The sequence below is a fragment of the Nothobranchius furzeri genome, chromosome 9 (genome assembly GCF_043380555.1).
Source record: "Nothobranchius furzeri strain GRZ-AD chromosome 9, NfurGRZ-RIMD1, whole genome shotgun sequence".
In the NCBI taxonomy this organism is placed as follows: Eukaryota; Metazoa; Chordata; class Actinopteri; order Cyprinodontiformes; family Nothobranchiidae; genus Nothobranchius; species Nothobranchius furzeri.
The window spans coordinates 43,005,360-43,028,227 of record NC_091749.1 but is presented as its reverse complement, the minus strand read 5'-3'; the positions used below and the strand labels follow the sequence as shown (position 1 = coordinate 43,028,227).

Below are 22,868 nucleotides of genomic sequence, written 5' to 3'. Positions count from 1 at the left end.
AGTTCCTTATATAGAAAACGTTTTTCTGACTGGCTTAATGAACTGACCTGTATTGGAATGTTTACTGTGTGGAGTGCCTTGGGACGACTCTTGTTGTGATTTGGCGCTATATAGATAAACTGAATTGAAAGTGAAATTGAATTGAAATTAACGTCTCGGTCAAACAGCACCAAAACACTGAAAATGGCTTTTGAACAGAGGTGGTGTGTAAAAAGAAGTGACACAAATAATAACCTAAGAGTAATAAGAGAACTTAGAGAAAATATTACTTGAGCACCATGAGTGACGAGTAACTGAGCATAAACGTTTGAATTTTGTGTCTGCTGAGTTTTGTCAATGTCCTAGCGCTCTGCCTGTGTATTTTCAGTTGGTAAATGCTGTTTGTCCAGCATAAGCACCCAGCAGCACTTGCTCAGTGACGTCAACTGAAGAGCACGCTCTATCAAAAATAAAAGCAGGGTGAGGAGATCTCCCCAAAACGATCCAGGGTCTGATTGACAGACTGTGTGAGTCTCTGTGTGAGTCTCTTTAGTCACGGACCACTCTGTCTGGGTTCTTGCTTGCGCATTGAGATTCTGCTTTTATTTTGGTAGGTTAATTTACAGCAAATGTGCCTTTTGGCTAAACACTGAGCTTCAAATCTTACTAGATTTCAACATTTAGACATGGATTTACACATATGATTTTAAATATAACTTCAAATATTTAGATGTGATTCTAATATTTTTCTCTCAGTTATTGGCTTATTTACTCATTAATGACCTTATAGTGGATGTTATGTGTCTATTCAGCTGATTTTGTTATTCTATTAGAATACATATAAATCAGGATTATTCAGTCAATTTCAGAAAATAATGTATGCGCTCTTTTCACGGGTTTACAGTGACTCTTCAAAGTTCAAAACTTGAGATGCATTTTTTTAACTGGGTCTTTTGTATCGCGAGAGCAGAGCAGAATGAGAAAAAAAGTTTGGGGGAAAGTTGAGCTGAGCAGGGATGACGAAAAGGGCTCTGCTGAGAAGGAGAGACGCAGTGACTTTTACCATTCTCATCCTCCGGAATGCATCCGCTCCTCTAACTTCTCTGTGCGCAAAATCAACACCGCAGCCAGATGCGCACTGAGTAAGTCTCAGAAGTTACAATGCGCATTTTTATCTAACAGATTTTTGGGAATAAAAACACATTTTGAGTGACTTTCCTTTTGTGCGCAGTTTTGCTTCCAAACGTTTATTCAGCTGTACCTGCAAGAAGTAAGAGTGAAGCAGTCGGGTTCTCCTCTGGAGACAAGGTAAAGAAACGTTTGCACTTTACAAAGTAACTGATTTTGTTGACTTTATCTTTGCTATAATAATCTCATACTTTTTTTTCAGCTTTGACTCCAGGCTGCAGAGATCCGACTGGACTGGGAAACTAATTAAGTGTTTTCTACACCGAGCGCTGGATTTGCGCGTTTTGAGAGTTGATATGTCGGACAGTAAGCGTGGAGGACGGCTGCTGCAGTTGGCCGTGGCTCTATTGGCCTTGCTGCAGCTCTTTGCAGGACTTGGCGATGCTGCAGAGGTGCTGGAGGTCCAGGACAGCGAGCTGGTGACCAGGCAGACCGATAGAGCCAACAGGGCAAAGAGGAGGGGAGGAACGGACGTACTCAGAGGGTAAAGCTGCATTAACTATCCATTTCCGTTCTCTCTCTCTTTTGCATTCTTTTATATTTTTAAGAAATATTTTCATGTACGGGTTTTATGAACTTCAAGCAGGTGTTTGCTTCTCACTAGTTGGTTATTTAGGAGCTCTGAAGGTAAAATGAATAAATAAAAAAAAAATCATGTGTGTTAATAAGGCGTACTGAGACCAGTTAGTGACATAGTGTGTGATGGAAGTTTGGAGCAAAGTTTAGTAATTAAATACTGGCAAGAAAACCGCATTCCTGCTGACTGCAATAATAAACTACATCCAAACAAAGAAGGCCATTGGTCTTGCGTGGCTGTGGCAGAGGGGGAGAGAAAGAGACTAACAGCATAATCCCCTTTTTTAGCCAAATATACCACACCCCAGTTGTGGATAAATCACATCTGCAGCTGTTCACAGTGGGTCACTGCTGGAAAGTGTGTGTGTGTGTGTGTGTGTGTGTGTGTGTGTGTGTGTGTGTGTGTGTGTGTGTGTGTGTGTGTGTGTGTGTGTGTGAGTGAGTGAAAGGAAAGACAGATGGAAGGGACGCAATAAAGTAAAGAAGGAATGCCTGTGTCCAGTGATGACAGCAAACAGCTGATGAAGGTCACATAGTCGACAGCTCAATGAACATTCTCCACAGGCATTTTTATTTGACATGATTAATGTTAATCTTTTGCAACATCTGGGTTCAGTGGCAGGAAGTCATGCTGACTTACCACTGTTTCAAACGCCCAAGTGGCTTCATTATTCACCTTGTGGATCTGTTCTGAGTTACTGTGTGTGTGTGTGTGTGTGTGTGTGTGTGTGTGTGTGTGTGTGTGTGTGTGTGTGTGTGTGTGTGTGTGTGTGTGTGTGCCCAACTGTGGATTGGCTCAGCAGGTGATCACAAGTTCACAGATGTAGACTTTTGTCAGACCTGTAGGTGGCAGGATGGCCCAGGTGTTTCCACTTTAAAGAGAAATATTCTTTTAAACTGATTGACTCAAACCAAGATGAATGGGAAATAAATTCCAGGATCCTAGTCTAACCAGAAGTAGGCTCTTTCGGTTTTGTCATTAGTTCATCTTGAACCCAAAAGTCACAAAACTGTGTTTCATCAGGAGCTCAGACGGATCAGGGCTTCACCCCAGCTGAACTGCTTGTGAGCACAAAGACAAAATGCCTTCAGAGTAACAGACGTGAGTTGAAGTACTGGTCTGTTGAAGCGACCAGTACATGATTGCGTTGGTTTATTTTTCAAATAGCAAGGGGTACTAACCATGAAGTAGTGTGCGGTTTGGAGAGTGCTGGACAATTATTATTAATATGTAAATGTTCATCTGTCATTACAGTGTATTGGCAGGTGTTGAAATGCAAATTTTTATTCAATCAATAAAAGTAGAAAGCCGTACGTGTTTTGTCTTGGTAGTTAGACAACCATTAGGATGTTTACTGGAAGGATGATTCCACATCGCAGCACAAAGAATAATGTTGGCCATACTTTTTGTGGCTGGTTCGTTTTTCAGGGGTTCTGGAGAGGAGGGTCCGTCGGATTGTCGAACCTTGAATTTAGGAGGATCAATGGTTTTTGTCCTGGCAACGTGGACCATACTCTTAGGAGGGTCCTGAAGGGTGTATGGAAGTTCGCCCAACCAGTCTACAGGTGCTGGCCAGTAAATTAGAATATCATCAAAAGGTTGAAAATATTTCAGTAATTCCATTCAAAACGTGAAACTTGTACATTATATTCATGCAATGCACACAGACCAATGTATTTCCGATGTTTATTACGTTTAATTTTGATATTTATAGGTGACAACTAATGAAAACTCCAAATTTGGTATCTCAAAAAATTAGAATATTCTAAAGGCCAATGAAAAAATGTTTGTTTCTCTAATGTTGGCCAACTGAAAAGAATGAACATGAAAAGAATGTGCATGTATAGCACTCAATACTTAGTCGGGGCTCCTTTTGCCTCAATAACTGCAGTAATGCGGCGTGGCATGGACTCGATCAGTCTGTGGCACTGCTCAGGTGTTATGGGAGCCCAGGTTGCTCTGATAGTCGTCTTCAGCTCCTCTGCATTGTTGGGTCTAGCGTATTGCATCCTCCGCTTCACAATACCCCATAGATTTTCTATGGGGTTAAGGTCAGGCGAGTTTGCTGGCCAATCAAGGACAGGGATACCATGGTCCTTGAACCAGGTGCTGGTGGTTTTGGCACTGTGTGCAGGTGCCAAGTCCTGTTGAAAGGTGAAGTCTGCATCCCCATAAAGTTGGTCAGCAGCAGGAAGCATGAAGTGCTCTAAAACTTCCTGGTAGACGGCTGCATTGACCCTGGACCTCAGGAAACAGAGTGGGCCAACACCGGCAGATGACATGGCACCCCACACCATCACTGACGGTGGAAACTTTACACTGGACCTCATGCAACGTGGATTCTGTGCTTCTCCGCTCTTCCTCCAGACTCTGGGTCCTTGATTTCCAAAGGAAATGCAGAACTTGCTTTCATCAGAAAACATAACTTTGGACCACTCAGCATCAGTCCAGTCCTTTTTGTCCTTGGCCCAGGCGAGACGCTTCTTGCGCTGTTTCATGTTCAAGAGTGGCTTGACACACGGAAAGCGACACCTGAATCCCATGTCTTTCATGAGTCTCCTCGTGGTGGTTCTTGAAGCGCTGACTCCAGCTGCAGTCCACTCTTTGTGGATCTCCCCCACATTTTTGAATGGGTTTGTCGTCACAATTCTCTGCAGGGTGCGGTTATCCCTAGAGCTTGTACACTTTTTTCTACCACATTTTTTCCGTCCCTTCGCCTGTCTGTTAATGTGCTTGGACACAGAGCTCTGCGAACAGCCAGCTTCTTTAGCAATCACCTTTTGTGTCTTGCCCTCCTTGTGCAAGGTGTCAATGATTGTCTTTTGGACAGCTGTTAAGTCAGAAGTCTTCCCCATGATTGTGGTGCCTTCAAAACAAGACTGAGGGACCTTTTAAAGGCCTTTGCAGGTGTTTTGAGTAAATCAGCTGATTAGAGTGGCAGCAGGTGTCTTCTATATTCAGCCTTTTCAGAATATTCTAATTTTTTGAGATACCAAATTTGGAGTTTTCATTAGTTGTCACTTATGAATATCAAATTTAAATGTAATGAACATTGGAAATACATTGGTCTGTGTGCATTGCATGAATATAATGTACAAGTTTCACGTTTTGAATGGAATTACTGAAATATTTTCAACCTTTTGATGATATTCTAATTTACTGGCCAGCACCTGTACATGCGTTTTGTGGATTTGGAGAACGCGTTCGACTGCCTCCCTCAGTGGGGTGGGTGGGTGGGGGGGGACTGTGGAGGCTACCCTGAGAATACGGGGTGCAAGGCTCTTTGATACAGGCTGTTAGGTCTCTGTAAGACCGATGTCAGAGTTTGGTTCGCGTTGCCGGCAGTAAGTCGAGCCTGTTTCCAAGTTGGACTTTGCCAAGGCTGCCCTTTGTCACCAATTCTGTTCATAACTTTTATGGACAGGATTTCTAGGTGCAGTGGGGCATCCGTTTTGGTGGCCTGATGATTGGGTCTCTGCTTTTTGCAGATGATGTGGTCCTGTTGGCTTCATCAGACAGTGATCTTCAGCTTTGGCAGCTGAGTGTGAAGCAGCTGGGATGAGAACCAGCTCCTCTAAATCCAAGACCATGGTCTTGAGTCTGAAAAGGGTAGAGTGCCTTCTCCGGGTCAGGGATAAGGTCCTGTCTCAAGTGGAGGAGTGTAAGAAAGAAGAAAGAAAGAAAACAATCTTTATTTAGTGCCTCTCAAAATAAAAATAGCGAGGCGCTTCACAAAAACAAAGTAAATTTAAATATAAAAAGAATTTTATGATTTTTTAAAAATATATTTAAAATGAGAAAAATTCTAATTGTGATAAAAACATGTATAGCACCTATCAAATATTTTAGTAGATCGAATCGTCTATTGATTAATTGAATATTCCATTTGACTACGTTTCAAGTGAAACGAGACTGTGGTCTGCTGCTAAAATTATGAAAAAGAAACATAATTTGAAAAAATCTGAAAAGAGTAGAATGGCTTCTAGAAGGCGGAGTTGTTCAAGTATCTCGGGGTCTTGTTCACGAGTGAGGGAGAACTGGAGCGTGAGATCGATAGGCAGATTGGTGCTGCATCTGCAGTGACGCATGTGTTGTACCGGTCTGTCGTGGTGAAGAAAGAGCTGAGTCAGAAGGCGAAGCTCTCAATTTACGGGTCGATCTACATTCCTACCCTCACCTATGGTCATGAGCTGGTGGTGAGGTGGTGACCGAAAGAACGAGATCGTGGATACAAGCGGCCGAAATGAGTTTTCTCCGAAGAGTGGCTGGGCTCTCCCTTAGAGATAGGGTCAGAAGCTTGGTCATTCAGGAGGGGCTCGGAGTAGACCCGCTGCTTCTCCACGTCGAGAGGAGCCAGTTGAGGTGGCTCGGGCATCTGGTCAGGATGCCTCCTGGACGCCTCCCTTGTGAGGTTTTCCGGGCAAGTCCAACCAGGAGAAGGCCTAAAGGTAGACCCAGGACACGGTGGAGGGACTATGTCTCTCACCTGGCCAGGGAATGCCTTGGGATTCCCCCGGAGGAGCTGGCCCAAGTGGCTGGGGAGAGGGAAGTCTGGGCATCTCGACTTAGGCTACTGCCCCCGCGACCGGATTCCAGAGAAGCGGATGAAAATGGATGGATGGAATTTGAAAAAAGGATCAACAACATGTATTAAATTAGTGTTGTCTAGTTCCCTCTTTCCCAGCTGATATTTATAATTAATAAATATTTTATGAAACAAAATTTGACATATATTTCATAAAAAAATTAGGTTTAATATGATAATCCTAGTCTAAACAAACATGTCTAAATATATTCACATATGATCGGTAGACTTTAACTATTTCAGTATATTCAGTAGTAAGCTACTGGAGATTATAATAATATTTAATTTCTAGTGGTGACAATGTAACGTTGGCACATATATTTTATTATGTACGTGTTGGCAACATAACACAGTCTAAATTGTATTCAAACATGGAAGCTTTTGTGAATTACATGCTACAATGGCTTTCCATAGATGTTACGTTTTGTGGAGCATACTCGAGCAGTGTTGCTAGACGTACGATAATTATTGCATTTGTAGGATAATTTAGCCCTCTGTACTATCATAAATCCCACATGTCCGATAATTTCAGCCTTTCTTTGTGTGGAATCTGCGACTGCGGATTGCATCCAGAGACATTCCTTAACAACCAGTCAACATTTACGGCATGCAGTGACGCATGATGCTGCTCATGCCACTAAGATTGAAGCTGTGGGTCATCAGATGTGTCAGGAGGCAACTAAGTAGTATTCGATAATTTTTCTCAAAGCACAATAATTTAAAGATCCTGGTACGATACTTTACAATTTCCAGGCAGTCTGGCAACACTGGGCTCGAGGCGCTAACGCTCAGTAGTAACAACAGCAGACTCCAGGTAGCAGCTGCAGCAGTTCTGCTCCATACTGCTGCTGCTGCAGACATCCACACATAAATGGAATGGTGGGGATTTTTCTTCTGCTTGTACAGTTTAGTTATTCACAACCATCACATTTTTTTTTCTGAATTCCACATGTTCGCGATTTGTGTGTGTTAGCTAATCTGCTCGTAGTTTAACACTTGAAACTTTGGACCATTTCTGCCTGTTACAATAGTTTGTGTCTTTGCTGGTCTCTCATTTTTCCTCCGCGGCACCTAGATTACCAAATAGTGTGCCAGTAAAATGTGTTCAGACTGTGGTGCGCACATTTAATGAAGCTTTGAATCAGTAAAATATTAATTGAGGAATTGAATGAATTCGATGATTCGTTTCAGCCCTAAAAAATGTAAGGAAAGGGAGAGAGAAAATTAATAGGAAAAAGTGAAATCAGTGGATCCCGGGAAAGGTGGAATAGGTAGAAAGAGCAGAATAAGGAGAGGGTGGTGATGAAGGTCACACCAAAGCCAGCTTGAACAGGTGAGTTTTCAGCTGTTTTTTAAAGGAGTCCACTGAATCCCCTGATCTCAGGCCCTGGGGGAGAGAGTTCCAGAGTCTGGGGGCCACAGCAGCAAATGCTCTGTCACCTTTGGTCTTTAGTCTGGTGCTCTACACAACCAGTAGGCTTTGGTGGGGGTGCAGGGACTGAGAAGATCACCAATGTATGATGGTTCTTGTCCATGTAAGGCCCTATAGACCAGAACCAGGATCTTGAAATGAACCCTGAAGTTGACTGGCAGCCAGTGAAGCTGGAGGAGAAGCGGGGTGATGTGGGTGTGTTTGGAGGACTTGGTCAGAAGCCGAGCACAGGCATTCTGCACCACCTGTAGACGGTTCAGGGAGGTTCTGCTCAGACACGTGAAAAGAGTGTTACAGTAGTCTAAGCGTGAGGAGATGTGGAGGTGTGGAGAACTGTCTCAAGTTCAGAGCGAGACAGAATGGGCCTCAGCTTAGCAATCTTCCTGAGATGGAAGAGGGAAGAGCGAACAAAAGAACTGACATGAGAATCCAGGGTGAGAGCTGGGTCAAAGTTCACACCAAGATTCCTGACAGAAGGTTTGGTGTGAGAAGCAAGCTGACCAAGAGAGTCTCTGAATTTGGGAACAAACTTGTCTGGGGCACAGATGAGGATCTCAGTCTTATCTTCATTCAGCTGAAGAAAGCTCCCAGCCATCCAGGTTTTGATAGAGTCTAAGCAGGTGTGCAACAGCTGCAGTTTAGACATCTCATGGGACTTAAAGGAGATGTACAGTTGGATGTCATCTGCAAGAAGATGGTAGGAGATTCCTTTAGGGATGTGCTGAAGAGGAATGGGATAGAGGAGGTAGAGCAGAGGTCCTGGCACAGAACCATGTGGGACACCAGGAGTGAGGGAGGTAGTGAGGATCGAAACTTGGAGACGACCACTGAGAAAGAACGCTCAGACAGATAAGAGGAGAACCACTCCAAAGCAGTTCCTGAATAGGCCTACTCAGTCTCTCAGCCCATCCAGTTGCAGGTGATGATCATCAGTGTCAAAGGCTGTAGTCAGGTCCAGCAGGACCAGAACAAAACAGTCCCCTGCATCACTGTGATTAAGCTCCTTTAAATATCTTGGGGTCTTGTTTGTGAGCGAGGGAAAAATGGAGCATAAGATCGATAGGCGGATTGGTGCTGCATCTGCGGTGATGCGGGCGTCGTACCAGTCTGTCGTGGGGAAGAAAGAGCTGAACCGGAAGGCGAAGCGCTCGATTTACCAGTCGATCTACGTTCCTACCCTCACCTATGGTCACAAGCTTTGGGTAGTGACCGAAAGAACGAGATTGTGGATACAAGTGGCCAAAATGAGTTTCTACGCAGGGTGGCTGGGCTCTCCCTTAGAGATAAGGTGTGAAACTTGTTCATCTGGAAGGGGCTCGGAGTAGACCTGCTCCACATCGAGAGGAGCCAGTTGAAGTGGCTCGGGTGTCTAGTTAGGATGCATCCTGGACGCCATCCACTTGCATGCTGTTATTTATACAGACTGCAGAATGATTTAAAGATGTGGTTGACTGATTATTTCTTATTATATCCCATCACTTTTAATTGTTCATGCAGGCTGAAAATGAAAACAATATCCTGAGAGAAAATAGACGGTGAAAATCTAGGATTTGAAAATCCTCGCAGATATACGTCACACTGTGAGTTAGCATTCATGGACTAACCGATCTTGACGGTGAAGGCTGTTTTTGTGTTAACGTCCAGGAATCAGCAGGGGACGTGTCAGGTACACAGTGTAGCCTACACTGAACAAAAATATAAAGACAACACTTTGGTTTTTTCTCCCATTTTTCATGAGCTGAACTCAAACATCTGAAACTTTCTTTACAAGCACTAAACACCCATGCACTATCGCGTGGACATTGGGGACAGTCCCATATGACTGGCAGACCGGGGTGGTGGTCCCCTTATTTATAAAGGGGGCCCACAGGATGTGTTCCAACTACAGGGGGATCACATTCCTGAGCCTTCCTGGTAAGGTCTATTCAGGGGTTCTGGAGAGGAGGGTCCGTCGGATTGTTGAACCCCAGATTCAGGAGGAGCAATGTGGTTTTCCTCCTGGCCGTGGAACACTGAACCAGCTCTATACCCTTAGGAGGATCCTGGAGGGTGCGTGGGAATTTGCCCAACCAGTCTACATGTGTTTTGTGGATTTGGAGAAGGCGTTTGACTGCGTCCCTTGAGGGGCCCTGTGGGGGGTGCTCCGGGAGTATGGGGTACCAGGTCCTCTGATATGGGCTGTTAGGTCCCTGTATGACCAGTGTCAGAGCTTGGTCCACATTGCCGGCAGTAAGTCGGGCTCGTTCCCAGTGAGAGTTGGACTCTGCCAAGGCTGCCCTTTGTCACCGATTCTGTTCATAACCTTTATGGACAGGGTTTCTAGGTGCAGCCAAGGTGTGGAGGGAAACCGTTTTGGTGACCTGAGGATCAGGCCTCAGCTTTTTGCAGATGTAGTCCTGTTGGCTTCATCAGAATGTGATCTTCAGCTTTCGCTGGAGCAGTTCACAGCCGAGTGTGAAGCAGCTGGGATGAGAATCAGCTCCCCTAAATCTGAGACCATGGTCTTGATTCGGAAAAGGGTAGAATGCCTTCTCTGGGTCAGGGATGAGGTCCTGCCCCAAGTGGAGGAGATTAAGTATCTCTGGGTCTTGTTCACGAGTGAGGGAAAACTGGAGCGTGAGATCGATAGGCAGATTGGTGCTGCATTTGCAGTGATGCGGGCGTTGTACCAGTCAGTCGTGGTGAAGAGAGAGCTGAGTCAGAAGGCGAAGCTCTCGATTTACCGGTCGATCTACGTTCCTACCCTCACCTATGGTCATGAGCTTTGGGTAGTGACCGAAAGAACGATATCGTGGATACAAGCGGCCGAAATGAGTTTTCTCTGAAGAGTGGCTGGGCTCTCCCTAAGAGATAGGGTGAGAAGCTCGGTCATTCGGGAGGGGCTCAGAGTAGACCCGCTGCTCCTCCACATCGAGAGGAGCCAGTTGAGGTGGCTCGAGCATCTGGTCAGGATGCCTCCTGGACACCTCCCAGGTGAGGTTTTCCGGACACGTCCAACTGGGAGAAGACCTAAAGGTAGACCCAGGACACGGTGGAGGGACTATGTCTCTCACCTGGCCAGGGAATACCTTGGGATTCCCCCGGAGGAGCTGGCCCAAGTAACTGGGGAGAGGGAAATCTGGGCCTCTCGCCTTAGGCTACTGCCCCTGCAACCCGACTCTGGATAAGCGGATGAAAATGGATGGATGGATGAATGGACAAAACACCCATGACTCTCAAATATTGTTCTGAAATCTGTCTACATGTGTGTTATCGAGAATGTTTCCTTTACCAAGATAATCCATCCCACCTCACAGGTGTGGCATATCAAAGGGCTGATTAGACAGCATGAATAATGTACAGGTTGCCTTAGACTGCCCACAATAAATTGCCACCCTGAAATGCGCAGTTTGATCAAACAGCACAAAGTTTCAGATTGAGTTCAGCTCATGAAAAATGGGACCAACAACAAAAGTGTTGCATTTATATTTTTGTCCAATGTAGTTTAAGCTAAATGTTAGCATTAGCAACTTCACCACACCGCAGAAGCTCTTTCAGGCTTGCACGTCAGTTGTTGAGTCGCGTTGCTATTATCCAGTCTGAGGCAAGATGTTGATTTGAACTGTGTGACATGAAGGAACACGGGTTTTGAGCTTCTCCATCTTCCACAGACCAAATGTGTGTGGCTCCAGGAACAACGCCTACTGCTGCCCAGGCTGGAAGACTCTTACAGGAGGAAACCAGTGCATTGTTCGTAAGTCTTGCCTCCATTATTCTCTATAATTTTTGCCTTTTATTGAAGGTATGATTTCAAAATGAAAACAGTTTCCAGGCCAACGCTCAGCCTTATGAATGGTCCATTTTATTCTCTAAATCATAAAACATTGGTAATCTGTTGGCAAAGAAATGTGCATCAGCCTTGTTTTATGTCTGAAAATTATTTAATTGTTTAATAAAGATATTGTGGTTTGTAGACAAAAAATGCAGACTTATGAGGTCTAATTGGCTGTTAGATGGAATTTGTAAAACATTTAAAGATTTAAAAGCATAGCATTCCATGAAGGAATGCATCATCTACTCCCTTTCATCTCAGAGTTTGAAATTTAATCATCTTATATTGAAATGTATGGCATTATTGTTGGTTTGGTCAAATTTAAAGCATCATATTGTGAACAATTTCACAAAGTTTTGCAAGATATAGAGTGATATCAAATGTTCAGAGTGACTTTCAGTTACTCTCTCATAAAGCTGTATTTCAGTGCGAGAAAAAGGGATTTATCTGCTTTTGTGTTTTCTAAGGCTTATTAGTTGTTGCAGCCATATTTGGGTTAACTTGAAAAGTCTATCAGTTTTAGATATGCATCCACATTTTGTAGGTGAAATGTTTAAAAACGTTTGATCTGATAATCAATGTATATATATATATATATATATATATATATATATATATATATATATATATATACACACACATATATAAAAGCCCTCTTATTTCTGTCAATAAAGATTTTTTTTATATAAATGCTGATTGCGCAGGTAAGCTCTTTTTCTGATAGGCCTTTTTCACCATGGACATTTTGATAAACCCTCAACATTGCAAAGAAAACTGAGGCCTTGTTCGAGTTGAGCAGCGCCTCGCCTGGAAACCAGACGAGTGCAGACGGAAGCAGCAGGGGGAGTGGCTGAAAGCTGGCGTTTAAGTTGGACAGATTTCCCCACGTGTAGCGCACGGGTGACGATGGATGAAGATATCGCGTTAGCGTTCATACTTGTTTAGTTTTTTATTTTAATTCTGGTGCCTGTTAGCAACCGAAACACATCCTCACATGCTTGTGGATATAATATAATGTATATGGAGACATGATTGTAATAGGTGTAAAAGGTGTAGTTTTAGTGTGCTCATAGGAAACTTGGCAAAAAAAAACACAAATCACATATCTCTTTATGGCCTATATAGGATATTTCATGTATGTACGATCAAAGAGTCGGAGTACCCGGCCCGGAGGGTTACTGGGGTCCCACCCTGGAGACAGGCCTGGGGTTGAGGCCCATGAGCGAGTGCCTGGTGGCCGGGCTTTCGCCCATAGGGCCCGGCCGGGCTCAGCCCGAACCGGATACATGGGCTCATCCAACTGTGGACCCACCACCCACAGGAGGAACATGAAGGGTCCGGTGCAGTGTGGATCGGGTGGCAGACTGAGGCGGGAGCCTTGGCGGTCCGATCCCCTGACAAGGAAACTGGTTTTTGGGACATGGAAGGTCACCTCACTGGTGGGGAAGGAGCAGGAGCTTGTGGCAGAGGTTGAGCGGTACCGGCTAGATATAGAGCTCTGGGAGTTGACGTCACTTCTCCCGGCATGCAACAGTTCAAATCGAAATGGCGCAATCTTGGCAGGTAGAAGCCGGCAGCTGGACTATTTGTTATTGTCAGAAAACTCAATCAGACAGGAAATATGGTAGATTCATGTTGTGCACCAGGATGCAGAACAGACGCGGATGACATAAGGAATGAGCCATCTACAGGATTCCCCAAGATCCGGAGCGCCGCAAACGTTGGATGATTGTAATAAAACGCACTAGTGACCGGACTAAAATGAAACTGTGGAATCCCGAGAGTAAAGGTTTTCGCTTATGCAGCGACCACTTCATATCAGGGACTTAAACCAACGTTTCCTCAACTGTGTATGGTATTTATTTTAAATGCTTTTATTACGATTCTTAGTGGGCTTCCTAAACTTATTTTGGCGTGGCTTTTTCTGTCTTATTACTCATAGCAACAAGTAAACATCACGTAAAACGGTGCCTCGTGATTTCTGCGTGCTGCCGTTTCCGTGTTTTATGATCACAGCAATTAACCGGCTAAGCTGTATTTAATTTTTAAGCAATGGTTGATCAATTGTCAGATCACACATAAAAAGCACTTTGGATTGCTATTATCTGTCTCACTGAGACAGATCTCAGACAGATCCTGAGACGCTCCTGCCTGACATTTTTATTTTATTCACAGAAAACAATCAAACTAGTGATTTCTCTTGGCGTTCAGTTTATACATTCAAACAGCACAGCACTCTATTTAAACTACTTACGTGTAAATCTGTTATTTGTCCATCCATTTTCCTCCGCGTGTCCGGAGTCAGGTTGCGGGGGCATGTAGCGTTGAGAGGCCCAGACTTCCCTTTCCCCAGCCACCTGAGCCAGCTCTTCCGGGTAAATCCCAAGGGGTTCCCCGGCCAGGTCCGGTAAGAAGTCCGCTCCGACAGCTTCTGGCGTCGGAGCGGGCAGTAGCGTCGAGAGTCCCAGACTTCCCTCTCCCCAGCCGCCTCCTCCTCCGGGGGAATCCCAAGGGGTTCCCCGGCCAGGTCCGGTAAGAAGACCGCTCCGACAGCTTCTGGCGTTTTTAAAAAGTATCCCAGGGGCACGGTAAGGGTCGGAGATGTTTAGTCTATTTAATTTCTGACTATATAAAACGATTTCTTCGGTTTTAAAGTGTGAAGTAAACTCTGACGAAGTAAAATCCAAGCCGATCCCGTTCACGTTCATGTTTACATCCGTGTTTGTTTAGCTTCTTTTACCTGCCAATATGGCATCTACTAACTGAGAGTCACGTGGGGTCCGGAGCTCTATAGTCGGACTCACCTCAACACATAGCATTGGCTCTGGAACCCAAGTCCTTGAGAGGGGTTGGACACTCTCCTTTGCTGGAGTTGCTCTGGGTGAGAGGCGGAGGGCTGGGGTTGGCTTTTTGTTAGCCCCAAGACTCTCTGTCTGTGTGTGGGGGTTTACCCCGGGTGAGGAGAGGGTAGCTTCCCTGCGCCTTCGGGTTGGGGAACAAGTCCTGACTGTTGTTTGTGCTTTTGGGCCAAATATCAGTTCAGAGTACCCATCCTTTTTGGAGTCCCTGGGAAGAGTGCTAGATAGTGCTCCATCAGGGGACTCCATTGTCCTGCTGGGGGACTTCAATGCTCACATAGGCAATGGCAGCATGACCTGGAGGGTGTGATTGCGAGAAACGGCCAGCCTGATCTGAACTTGAGTGGTGTTTTGTTATTGGACTTCTGTGCAAGTTGCAGTTTTGCCATAATGAACACCATGTTTGAACATAAGGATGCACATCGGTACAATTGGTACCAGAGCAGCCTAGGTCGCAGGTCAATGATAGACTTTGTAGTTGTATCATCTGACCTGTGGCCATATGTTTTGGACACCCGAGTGAAGAGAGGAGCAGAGCTGTCAACTGATCACCACCTGGTGGTGAGTTGGATCAGATCGCAGGGGAAGATGCCGCATAGACCTGGCAGACCCAAACGCATAGTGAGGGTCTGCTGGGAACACCTGGCAGAAGAACCTGTAAGACGGTCTTCAACTCCCACCTCCGGCAGAGCTTTGACCACATCCCGAGAGCAGTGGGGGACATTGACTCAGAGTGGGCCTTGTTCCACTCTGCGATTGTTAAGGCGGCTGTTGCTAGCTGTGGTCACAAGGTGGCCGGTGCCAGTCGTGGTGGCAACCCCCGTACCCGCTGGTGGACACCAGAGGTTCGGGGTGCCGTCAGGCTGAAGAAGGAGGCCTACAGGGCGTGGCTGGTCGGTGGGTCTCCAGAGGCAGCAGACAGGTACCGATAGCCAAGCGGGGTGCAGCAGTGGCAGTTGCCGAGGCAAAATCTCGGGCATGGGAGGAGTTTGGTGAGGCCATGGAGAAAGACTATCGATCCGCTCCAAAGAGGTTCTGGCAAACTGTCCGGCGCCTCAGGAGAGGGAGGCAGCAACTCGCTCACACTGTTTACAGTGGGGATGGGGAGCTGCTGATGTCAACTGGGGCTATAGTTGGACGGTGGAAGGAATGCTTTGAGGAGCTCCTCAATCCCACCTACGTGCATTCCGAGGAGGAACCAGAGCCGGAAGACCTGGGGATGTACTGTCCAATCTTGGGGGCAGAATTTTCTGAGGTAGTCAAACAACTACACAGCGGCGGAGCCCCGGGGTCGGATGAGATTCGTCCTGGGTATCTCAAGGCTATGGATGTTGTAGGGCTGTCGTGGTTGACACGTTTCTGCAACATTGCGTGGTCATCGGGGGCAGTTCCTGTGGAGTGTTAGACCAGGGTGGTGGTTCCCATCTTTAAGAAGGGTGACCTGAGGGTGTGTTCCAACTATAGGGGGATCACACTCCTCAGCCTCCCTGGAAAGGTCTACTCCAAGGTACTGGAGAGGAGGGTTCGATCGATAGTTGAATCTCAGATTGAGGACAAGCAATGTGGTTTTCATCCTGGCCGTGGAACTGTGGACCAGCTCTATACCCTTGCAAGGGTGATGGAGGGGGCATGGGAGTTTGCCCAACCAATCCACATGTGTTTTGTGGATTTAGAGAAGGCTTATGACCGTGCCCCCAGGGGCACCCTGTGGGGGACGCTCCAGGAGTATGGGGTGGGTGGCTTTCTGTTAAGAGCCATTCAGTCCCTTTACCAGAGGAGCGTGAGTTTGGTCCGCATAGCCGGTAGTAAGTCGGACCTGTTCCCAGTGAGGGTTGGACTCTGCCAGGGCTGCCCTTTGTCACCGGTTCTGTTCATTACCTTTATGGACAGAATTTCTAGGCACAGCCGTGGTGTGGAGTGTGTCGAGTTTGGTGGCAGGAGAATCTCGTCTCTGCTTTTTGCGGATGATGTGGTCCTCCTAGCTTCATCCAGCTCTGACTTTCAGCTCTAGCTCGGGAGATCGACAGGCGGATTGGTTCTGTGTCTGCAGTGATGCGGACGCTGAGCCGATCTGTCGTAGTGAAGAGGGAGCTGAGCCAGAAAGCCAGACTCTCGATTTACCGGTCGATCTACGTCCCAATCCTCACCTATGGTCATGAGCTTTGGGTAATGACCGAACGAACAAGATCGCGGGTACAAGCGGCGAAATGAGTTTCCTCCGTAGGGTGGCCGGGCTCAGCCTTAGAGATAGGGTGAGGAGCTCGGACATTCGGGAGGGACTCGAAGTAGAACCGCTGCTCCTCCTGATCAAAAGGAGTCAGTTGAGGTGGTTTGGGCATCTGGTCAGGATGCCTCCTGGACGCCTCCCTGGGGAGGTGTTTCGGGCATGTCCTGCCGGCAGGAGGCCCCTGGGTCGACCCAGGACACGTTGGAGAGGTTATATCTCCAATCTGGTCCGGGAATGCCTTGGGGTCCTGCCGGAGAAGCTGGTGGAGAAGGCTGGGGAGAGGACGGTCTGGAGCTCCCTAGTTGGGATGCTGCCCCCACGACCCGGACCCTGATAAGTGGAGGAAGACGACGACGACGACGATGGCCTATATAGTATTCATCATCAACGTAACATCATTTACAGAATACATGTGACCAACTAACATTTCATGTTCTACCACCGGATGTTCGGATCAAAATTTGAACCAATCAGATCTTAGATCAGGTGAGAGAGCCAGGCGTTTCCCGTCATGCCCTAGGTTTTGCAGCCGGTGGAGAGCAACTGTAGCGCCTTACTCCAAAATCTGTGGCTGCCTTGATCTCACGAGGTTATCGTTGCCTACGTATGCATGACGTCAGAGCAAGTCGGCGTCAAGTCGGACACAAATCTAATCGGCAAGCACTGCACGCCAATCACCGGTGATCTAATCTGCACAGAACTGGCTCATCTCGAACAAGGCCAGAGTCAGAGGTAGAGTTGCGTTGCTGTTAGCCAGTCAGAGGCAAGGTGTCTGAATATCAGTAAACAAGACTCCAAATCTTGTCATCTGAAGGTCAGCTCTGATATGACTCCCTTCTAGTTCCTGAATCAGGAGCACATACAGCTTTTTTTCCCTCAGAGATCGACTCAGTTATACTATAGAAAACTGTAAATATGTTCAAAAAAGAAGTGAACTTGGTCTTTAAACAGAAAGTAGAGTCCAGGTGTCTTAACAAGGGCTGCATTCCACACCTGCAACTGTTCTCATTCTGTTCTAAGCTGAACTCATTCTACATAGAATGCAGCCCATATTAACACACCTGTGCCCCTTTCTTTTTTGTGTCAAGTGAAAATCCTAGCCGGGAAATAGCCTATTGCAACATACTTACCGGTAGATCAAGTTCATTTCTATGTAAATGGTGTGTATTATCATTTTTATGCTTGCTGTTTGTCCTTGTGCCAAAATGAATAGGAGTCATTTAGAGGAATTGATTCTGCTGCAAACAAACATTTCAATTTGGAGTCGCTGATGTTGAGTCAGTCTCACAATCCAGAATCTTTATGAATTTGGCCATCTTTCTAGAATTTTAACTTTTCTTCCAGGTGTAGTTTCTCTCTTTTTCTTTTTTGCTGCTCCACCTCAGCTGGTTTGCTCAGCAGGAAGGAAGGTCTGGGAAGCTGCAGGGTTGTGTATCTGCTCTGGTCAGTTGGCAAGGTGCCGGTGGCAGCTCTAATGAGCTGTGGGTTTCATGAAGAAGGGGATCAGTGACAGTGGCTGGATTTTACCTGATAGAGCCTGGGGTCAGTGGACCATGCCAGCATCAGTCTGTGGGCTGCAACTGACCACAGAAGTTACTAAGTGACAAAGATGTTTTGTAAAACAAAAAGAAGAAAATAGCTCCATGTCATTACTAATAGGACTTTACCAAGCTTAAAATATGTTGAAAGTAAAAATTCTTATTTTTAGTTCTGATTAAAATTATTGGCAGAGATGCAGGGTGTTAAATTACCACAGAGATGTTAAACCATCAATAAATTGGTGAGCATGAGAAACAGACATACATTTTTGTCTTAGAAAAACTTAAGAGCTTAAAGGTGGAATAGGAACACGAACACCATAGCGACATCCATAGCAACATCTAGAGTGTGGAGGCTGTAACTGCAACAACAGAAGATGGTTTCCATTCGTCGGGATACCAGGTTTGCTGCCGAAACGTGACATTTTTTTTTTGGGTCCATCTATTGTAGGCTTCTCCTAAACTCACCCTGGTTTTAGATCTTTAATGGTCACTTCTCTTCTGAGGAGGATAATGGCATCGTCTGGGCTCAGAAGCAGCCACTTGACTTGCCGAGTTCGCCATTTTCCACAGTATCAGCCTCGCTGTGCCAAGCGGACGGTTTGGCAATCTTGTACCCGTCAAAATAAAATTTTGGTTACTTTTTAATTAAAATATAGCTTTTAAAGGAAATACTGTACCTTCATTCTGCACACCTCTAAACGCTTGTGGAGATAATGAAATTGTTCCATATTCAACCTTTAAGCATTGCATCTTGATTTTGTCTTGCACCTGACGGCGTGTCCTGTTCCTATTTGCAGCGATCTGCCGGAGTCCATGTGGAGATGGTTTCTGCTCCAGACCCAACATGTGCACCTGCCCCAATGGGCAGATTTCTTCATCCTGTGGATCCAAGTCAGGTTGGTCAGCTCTTTCTTTTAGTTTCAAATCCAACGTCTTTGAAGTCTGATATATATTTTAGTTTTTATTATGCATTGGTCAGGGGTCTACTGGCCTTTGGCCAGCAGATAATCATGATTCATGCTGTAAGGAGTGTGCATTGAAAGCGAACAGTTCTTTTGAAAGCCCCATCCCGTCTTAACATTTCTATTCATAATGTGTCTGCAACATTTCACCACCTGACATCCTATTACATTGGAAAACAACAGAGAATATGCAGGCATGTCATATATTTCATTTAATGCGGAAAAGATTTTCACAAGCGGATATAAGTGGGTCAGATATTTTAGGTTTGTACGTGGCAAAAAAATGTTACTAAGTCAAAGATTCTGTTGAAATTGCCTCAGGACTGTAGCAGTTGATGAGTGTTGCAATCATGTTTTTGGGAAATAACAGCCAATCTTGTTGGTTGTTGTGTGTGTGCTTTGGAAAAAGACCACTGTCAACATCTCTATGTTTCTCTTTTAAAGATTCAAACCAGTGTGTTCATATGTTTACACAACAAAAAATTCTTGGATTATAATATCTGAGTTATGACTGTTGGGAAATTGTTTTGTTTAAGTTGATAAATTCCAAAGTAATGTCTGCTTAAGGACCCTGAGACCAGCTCTAACTTGAATTTGTGTGTTTGACCCACAGTCCAGCACTGTAACATTCGGTGTATGAACGGGGGAACGTGTGCAGAAGACAACTGCCAGTGTCAGAAAGGCTACGTGGGAAATCACTGTGGTCAACGTAAGGATGGCTTTGGTGCACCTTAGCGTTAGCGTGTAGCATTCAGACAATGATTTATTTTCTTGTTTGAAAACAGTTTTCTTTTCAAGCTTGTGTAAAGTAATTAAAATGTTTATTTAACCAATTAACACAAACCACTGAGTTCCCATTAATCATAAATCACTGATTTGGAGTTTGAAGCTTTGGATTTGGTCATTTAATTGTTTCCTTCAGTTTTCTGAAACATTTAAGAGCCTGAGGACACCGTACGTGTTTATTGTACCAATCATAAATAGCTCCACCTCTAATGGCCTCATCTAATGACTTTGAGAGGGGTGTCTTTGAATAAAGACTTGAAACTAAGCCAAGTCCTTATCTTTTAGAAAAATGTTTACTGATGTTATAAATCAAGAGAAGACTTGGGTGTTTTTTATAGACAGAAAGTTCACTTTGGAACCACAGGAACTGACCCAGGAAAAATTCCCTTGGGTTTTCAGACTCAAAGGCTACACATCCATCTTCCATTCAAAACACAAATAGTTCACCTTAATACAGTTCTGTTAGTGTTAGCTTTTCCACCATGAGACCAAGCTAGAGTTAGCATGTAGCACAAATCCCCGGTGAACCTGAGCCACCACTGATGTTTAAACAACAAAGTACTTTATACTTGCAATGAAGGATATGTTTCAGATGGAAGCAGAAAAACCAGTTGAAGCTTTGGTTTCAGAATCAGTGCGTATACAGTCTCATTTATCCATAGTTGTTCATATTCACGTGCATTTCTGGGGTTTTAGTGCATTCTGCCTTCACATAGTCAGTTATCTTCTTTAAAAAAGCCCTTGATGCAGTCACATTTACTCATCAAACTTTGTGTTGTCTCGTCTCATCTCTGCTGCTCATCTGTCACTGTCATGACATTTAACGAGGAGTAAAACATTTACTTAGTGGAGCTGAACAAAAAAAGTTGAAAATTATGAGAGCCAGTGTGGATGACATAAGTCCGCTGATGCCAGAAATCCAGCTCAGTTCTTGGTATTGCTGAAAAGCATCTATAACATCAATAATGTAGCTGATGACTTCATGTTTGGCCAACCTTCCAATTTGAAAAATAACTCTATTTCAGGCCGTTGTAACGCTAAGCAGGTTGTTGATAGTACATGCTTTTTCACACCTCCGTTTTGTGACATTCCCACGTTTCTGAGATGAACACATTTTATTTATGAACAATAGAACTAAAATCTCATAAGACAGAAACCAGTTTAAGTAGCTCAGACAGTGATCCTGTAGCATGTGGTGCAGCCTTCATGTTGTCTTGTGGTTTGTTTGTCCTCCTCTCCCCAGCGGTTTGTGAAAATGGCTGTCTGAATGGAGGACGGTGTGTGGCTCCCAACAGATGTGTGTGCACATACGGATTCACCGGAGCCCAGTGCGAGAGAGGTAATGAGTCCCACACAGCAGAGCTGAGTGTTTCTCCCACTCATGCATTTCATTCCCTCCTCACTGTTGTGGGAGAGCTTTCCCAATCAGCACGTGTTGCTTTTGTAAAAACGTGACTCTGCAGCGCTGAATGGCGGCGGATTTCTGTGACTGTTTAGTCATGCCACCGGCTACACAAATGTGGTTTGTTGTGGAACATTTGCACGTTGAGCTCGAGCTCAGAAATGACCGTTATTTTCCACATCTGCTCTGAAACAACATTTAGGGGGAATTTGATGTCTCTCTGCATGTGCGCTGCTCGTGAACTGAAGACCTCCCATTCTCCTGTGGTTACTCTTTGACACATTTGGAAAAGGGCTCCTCAGCATACAATCACATACAAACTAAGGGCAATCTGAAGCTATGCTCATGTGTATTCTAACATTTTTGGTGTGTGTTCTGAGTGTGTGTGAATGTGTGGCACAAGGAACATCTTGGGGTCAAAGTTTTGGCCTTTTAATACTAATATTTGGATTGGTCGCAGAGCTCTTACTTAGCAACACGGTTCCTAACAAGCCTATGCTTCAGAGACCTGTCAGTCGGAGTCTGGCAGAGCGTTCGTCCTTTGATGTTTACGCTAACCCCTGAAACTAGTAAGTGCTGGACTTATCTGCTAAAGCATGCTTCTATATAATCTGGAATTCCTGTAGAAGTTCAGCCAGATGGTGTGTAACTGCTGAGGAATTCAAATTTAACGTTTCTTCAGCACACATTATCTTCTGGATGTTCGTACTTTTCAGGAAACCTAATGAATCTCAGAAACTCTCTGGTGTGGTGGAGGAAGTAATGTGCAGGCTAAGGCCACATCTGGTTTTAAAACTTACTTAGTGAAGTCAGGAGAATGCAAACAAGCCACTCACTGTCAGCTGCATTTTTCTGTTCAATTGATACGAGTCTCTGATTAAAGCTGATACTTATTGCTGTGCTTTGAAGCGGTCCTTTTTCTTCATCATAATATGGTGCAGGGTTGGAGGTGAGGTGTTTATTGTGTCTTCCCGTACTATTTTGCTCACATGATTATTTTTTCAGTACTTTGTGTCATTATTTGACTTTTCTACATGTTTTTTTTTATTTCTGGTTGTTTGCTGTTAAAAAAATGAAGCAGTCTGAAGACGTAATATCAGTCTCCTGGTGCAGAAGTTATGCAGGGTTCAAACTACAGGAGGTTTGGCCCAATTTAACTCAGATTCCCCCCTCCAGATGTTTGGAGCAGAAATCCGGTCCGGGATCTTAGTTGGTATCCGTGTTCTGGCCAGAGTCTCTGGAAATGTAAAACGCTGAAGTCCTTTAGGCGAAAAGTAATGAGCTACTTTTAATCAAAAATTAAAACCACTTGATGTTTATTCCATCTCCTCAAACTCTCCTGTTTCAGAACTAATTCACTGCCTTTGAGTTTTCTCACTGTGAAGTGACAAACAGATTTTTATCTCCCTGTGAGATCACATGACTGCGATTATATTACGGTAAATTGCTCCCTGATTGCCCACCTTTGGCTTGATAATCTTTCCTGCCATGGTTCATGCACTATTCTTTTGGTATCATTT

At 44.9% G+C, this 22,868-nt stretch overlaps 1 protein-coding gene across 1 annotated transcript in view; it reads left to right on the top strand.

Moving 5' to 3' along the window:
* The first annotated feature begins 991 nt into the window (after nucleotides 1–991).
* The window catches only part of fbn1 (fibrillin 1), a 98,427-nt gene continuing 76,550 nt past the window's right edge, over nucleotides 992–22,868 (top strand). Inside the window, exons 1-7 of the mRNA XM_015953558.3 lie at nucleotides 992–1,121; nucleotides 1,211–1,287; nucleotides 1,370–1,651; nucleotides 11,412–11,494; nucleotides 18,996–19,094; nucleotides 19,774–19,869; nucleotides 21,190–21,285. Coding sequence (XP_015809044.1) covers nucleotides 1,464–1,651; nucleotides 11,412–11,494; nucleotides 18,996–19,094; nucleotides 19,774–19,869; nucleotides 21,190–21,285 — 562 coding nt within the window. The 5' untranslated portion in view covers nucleotides 992–1,121; nucleotides 1,211–1,287; nucleotides 1,370–1,463. The remainder of the gene's footprint in view (nucleotides 1,122–1,210; nucleotides 1,288–1,369; nucleotides 1,652–11,411; nucleotides 11,495–18,995; nucleotides 19,095–19,773; nucleotides 19,870–21,189; nucleotides 21,286–22,868) is intronic.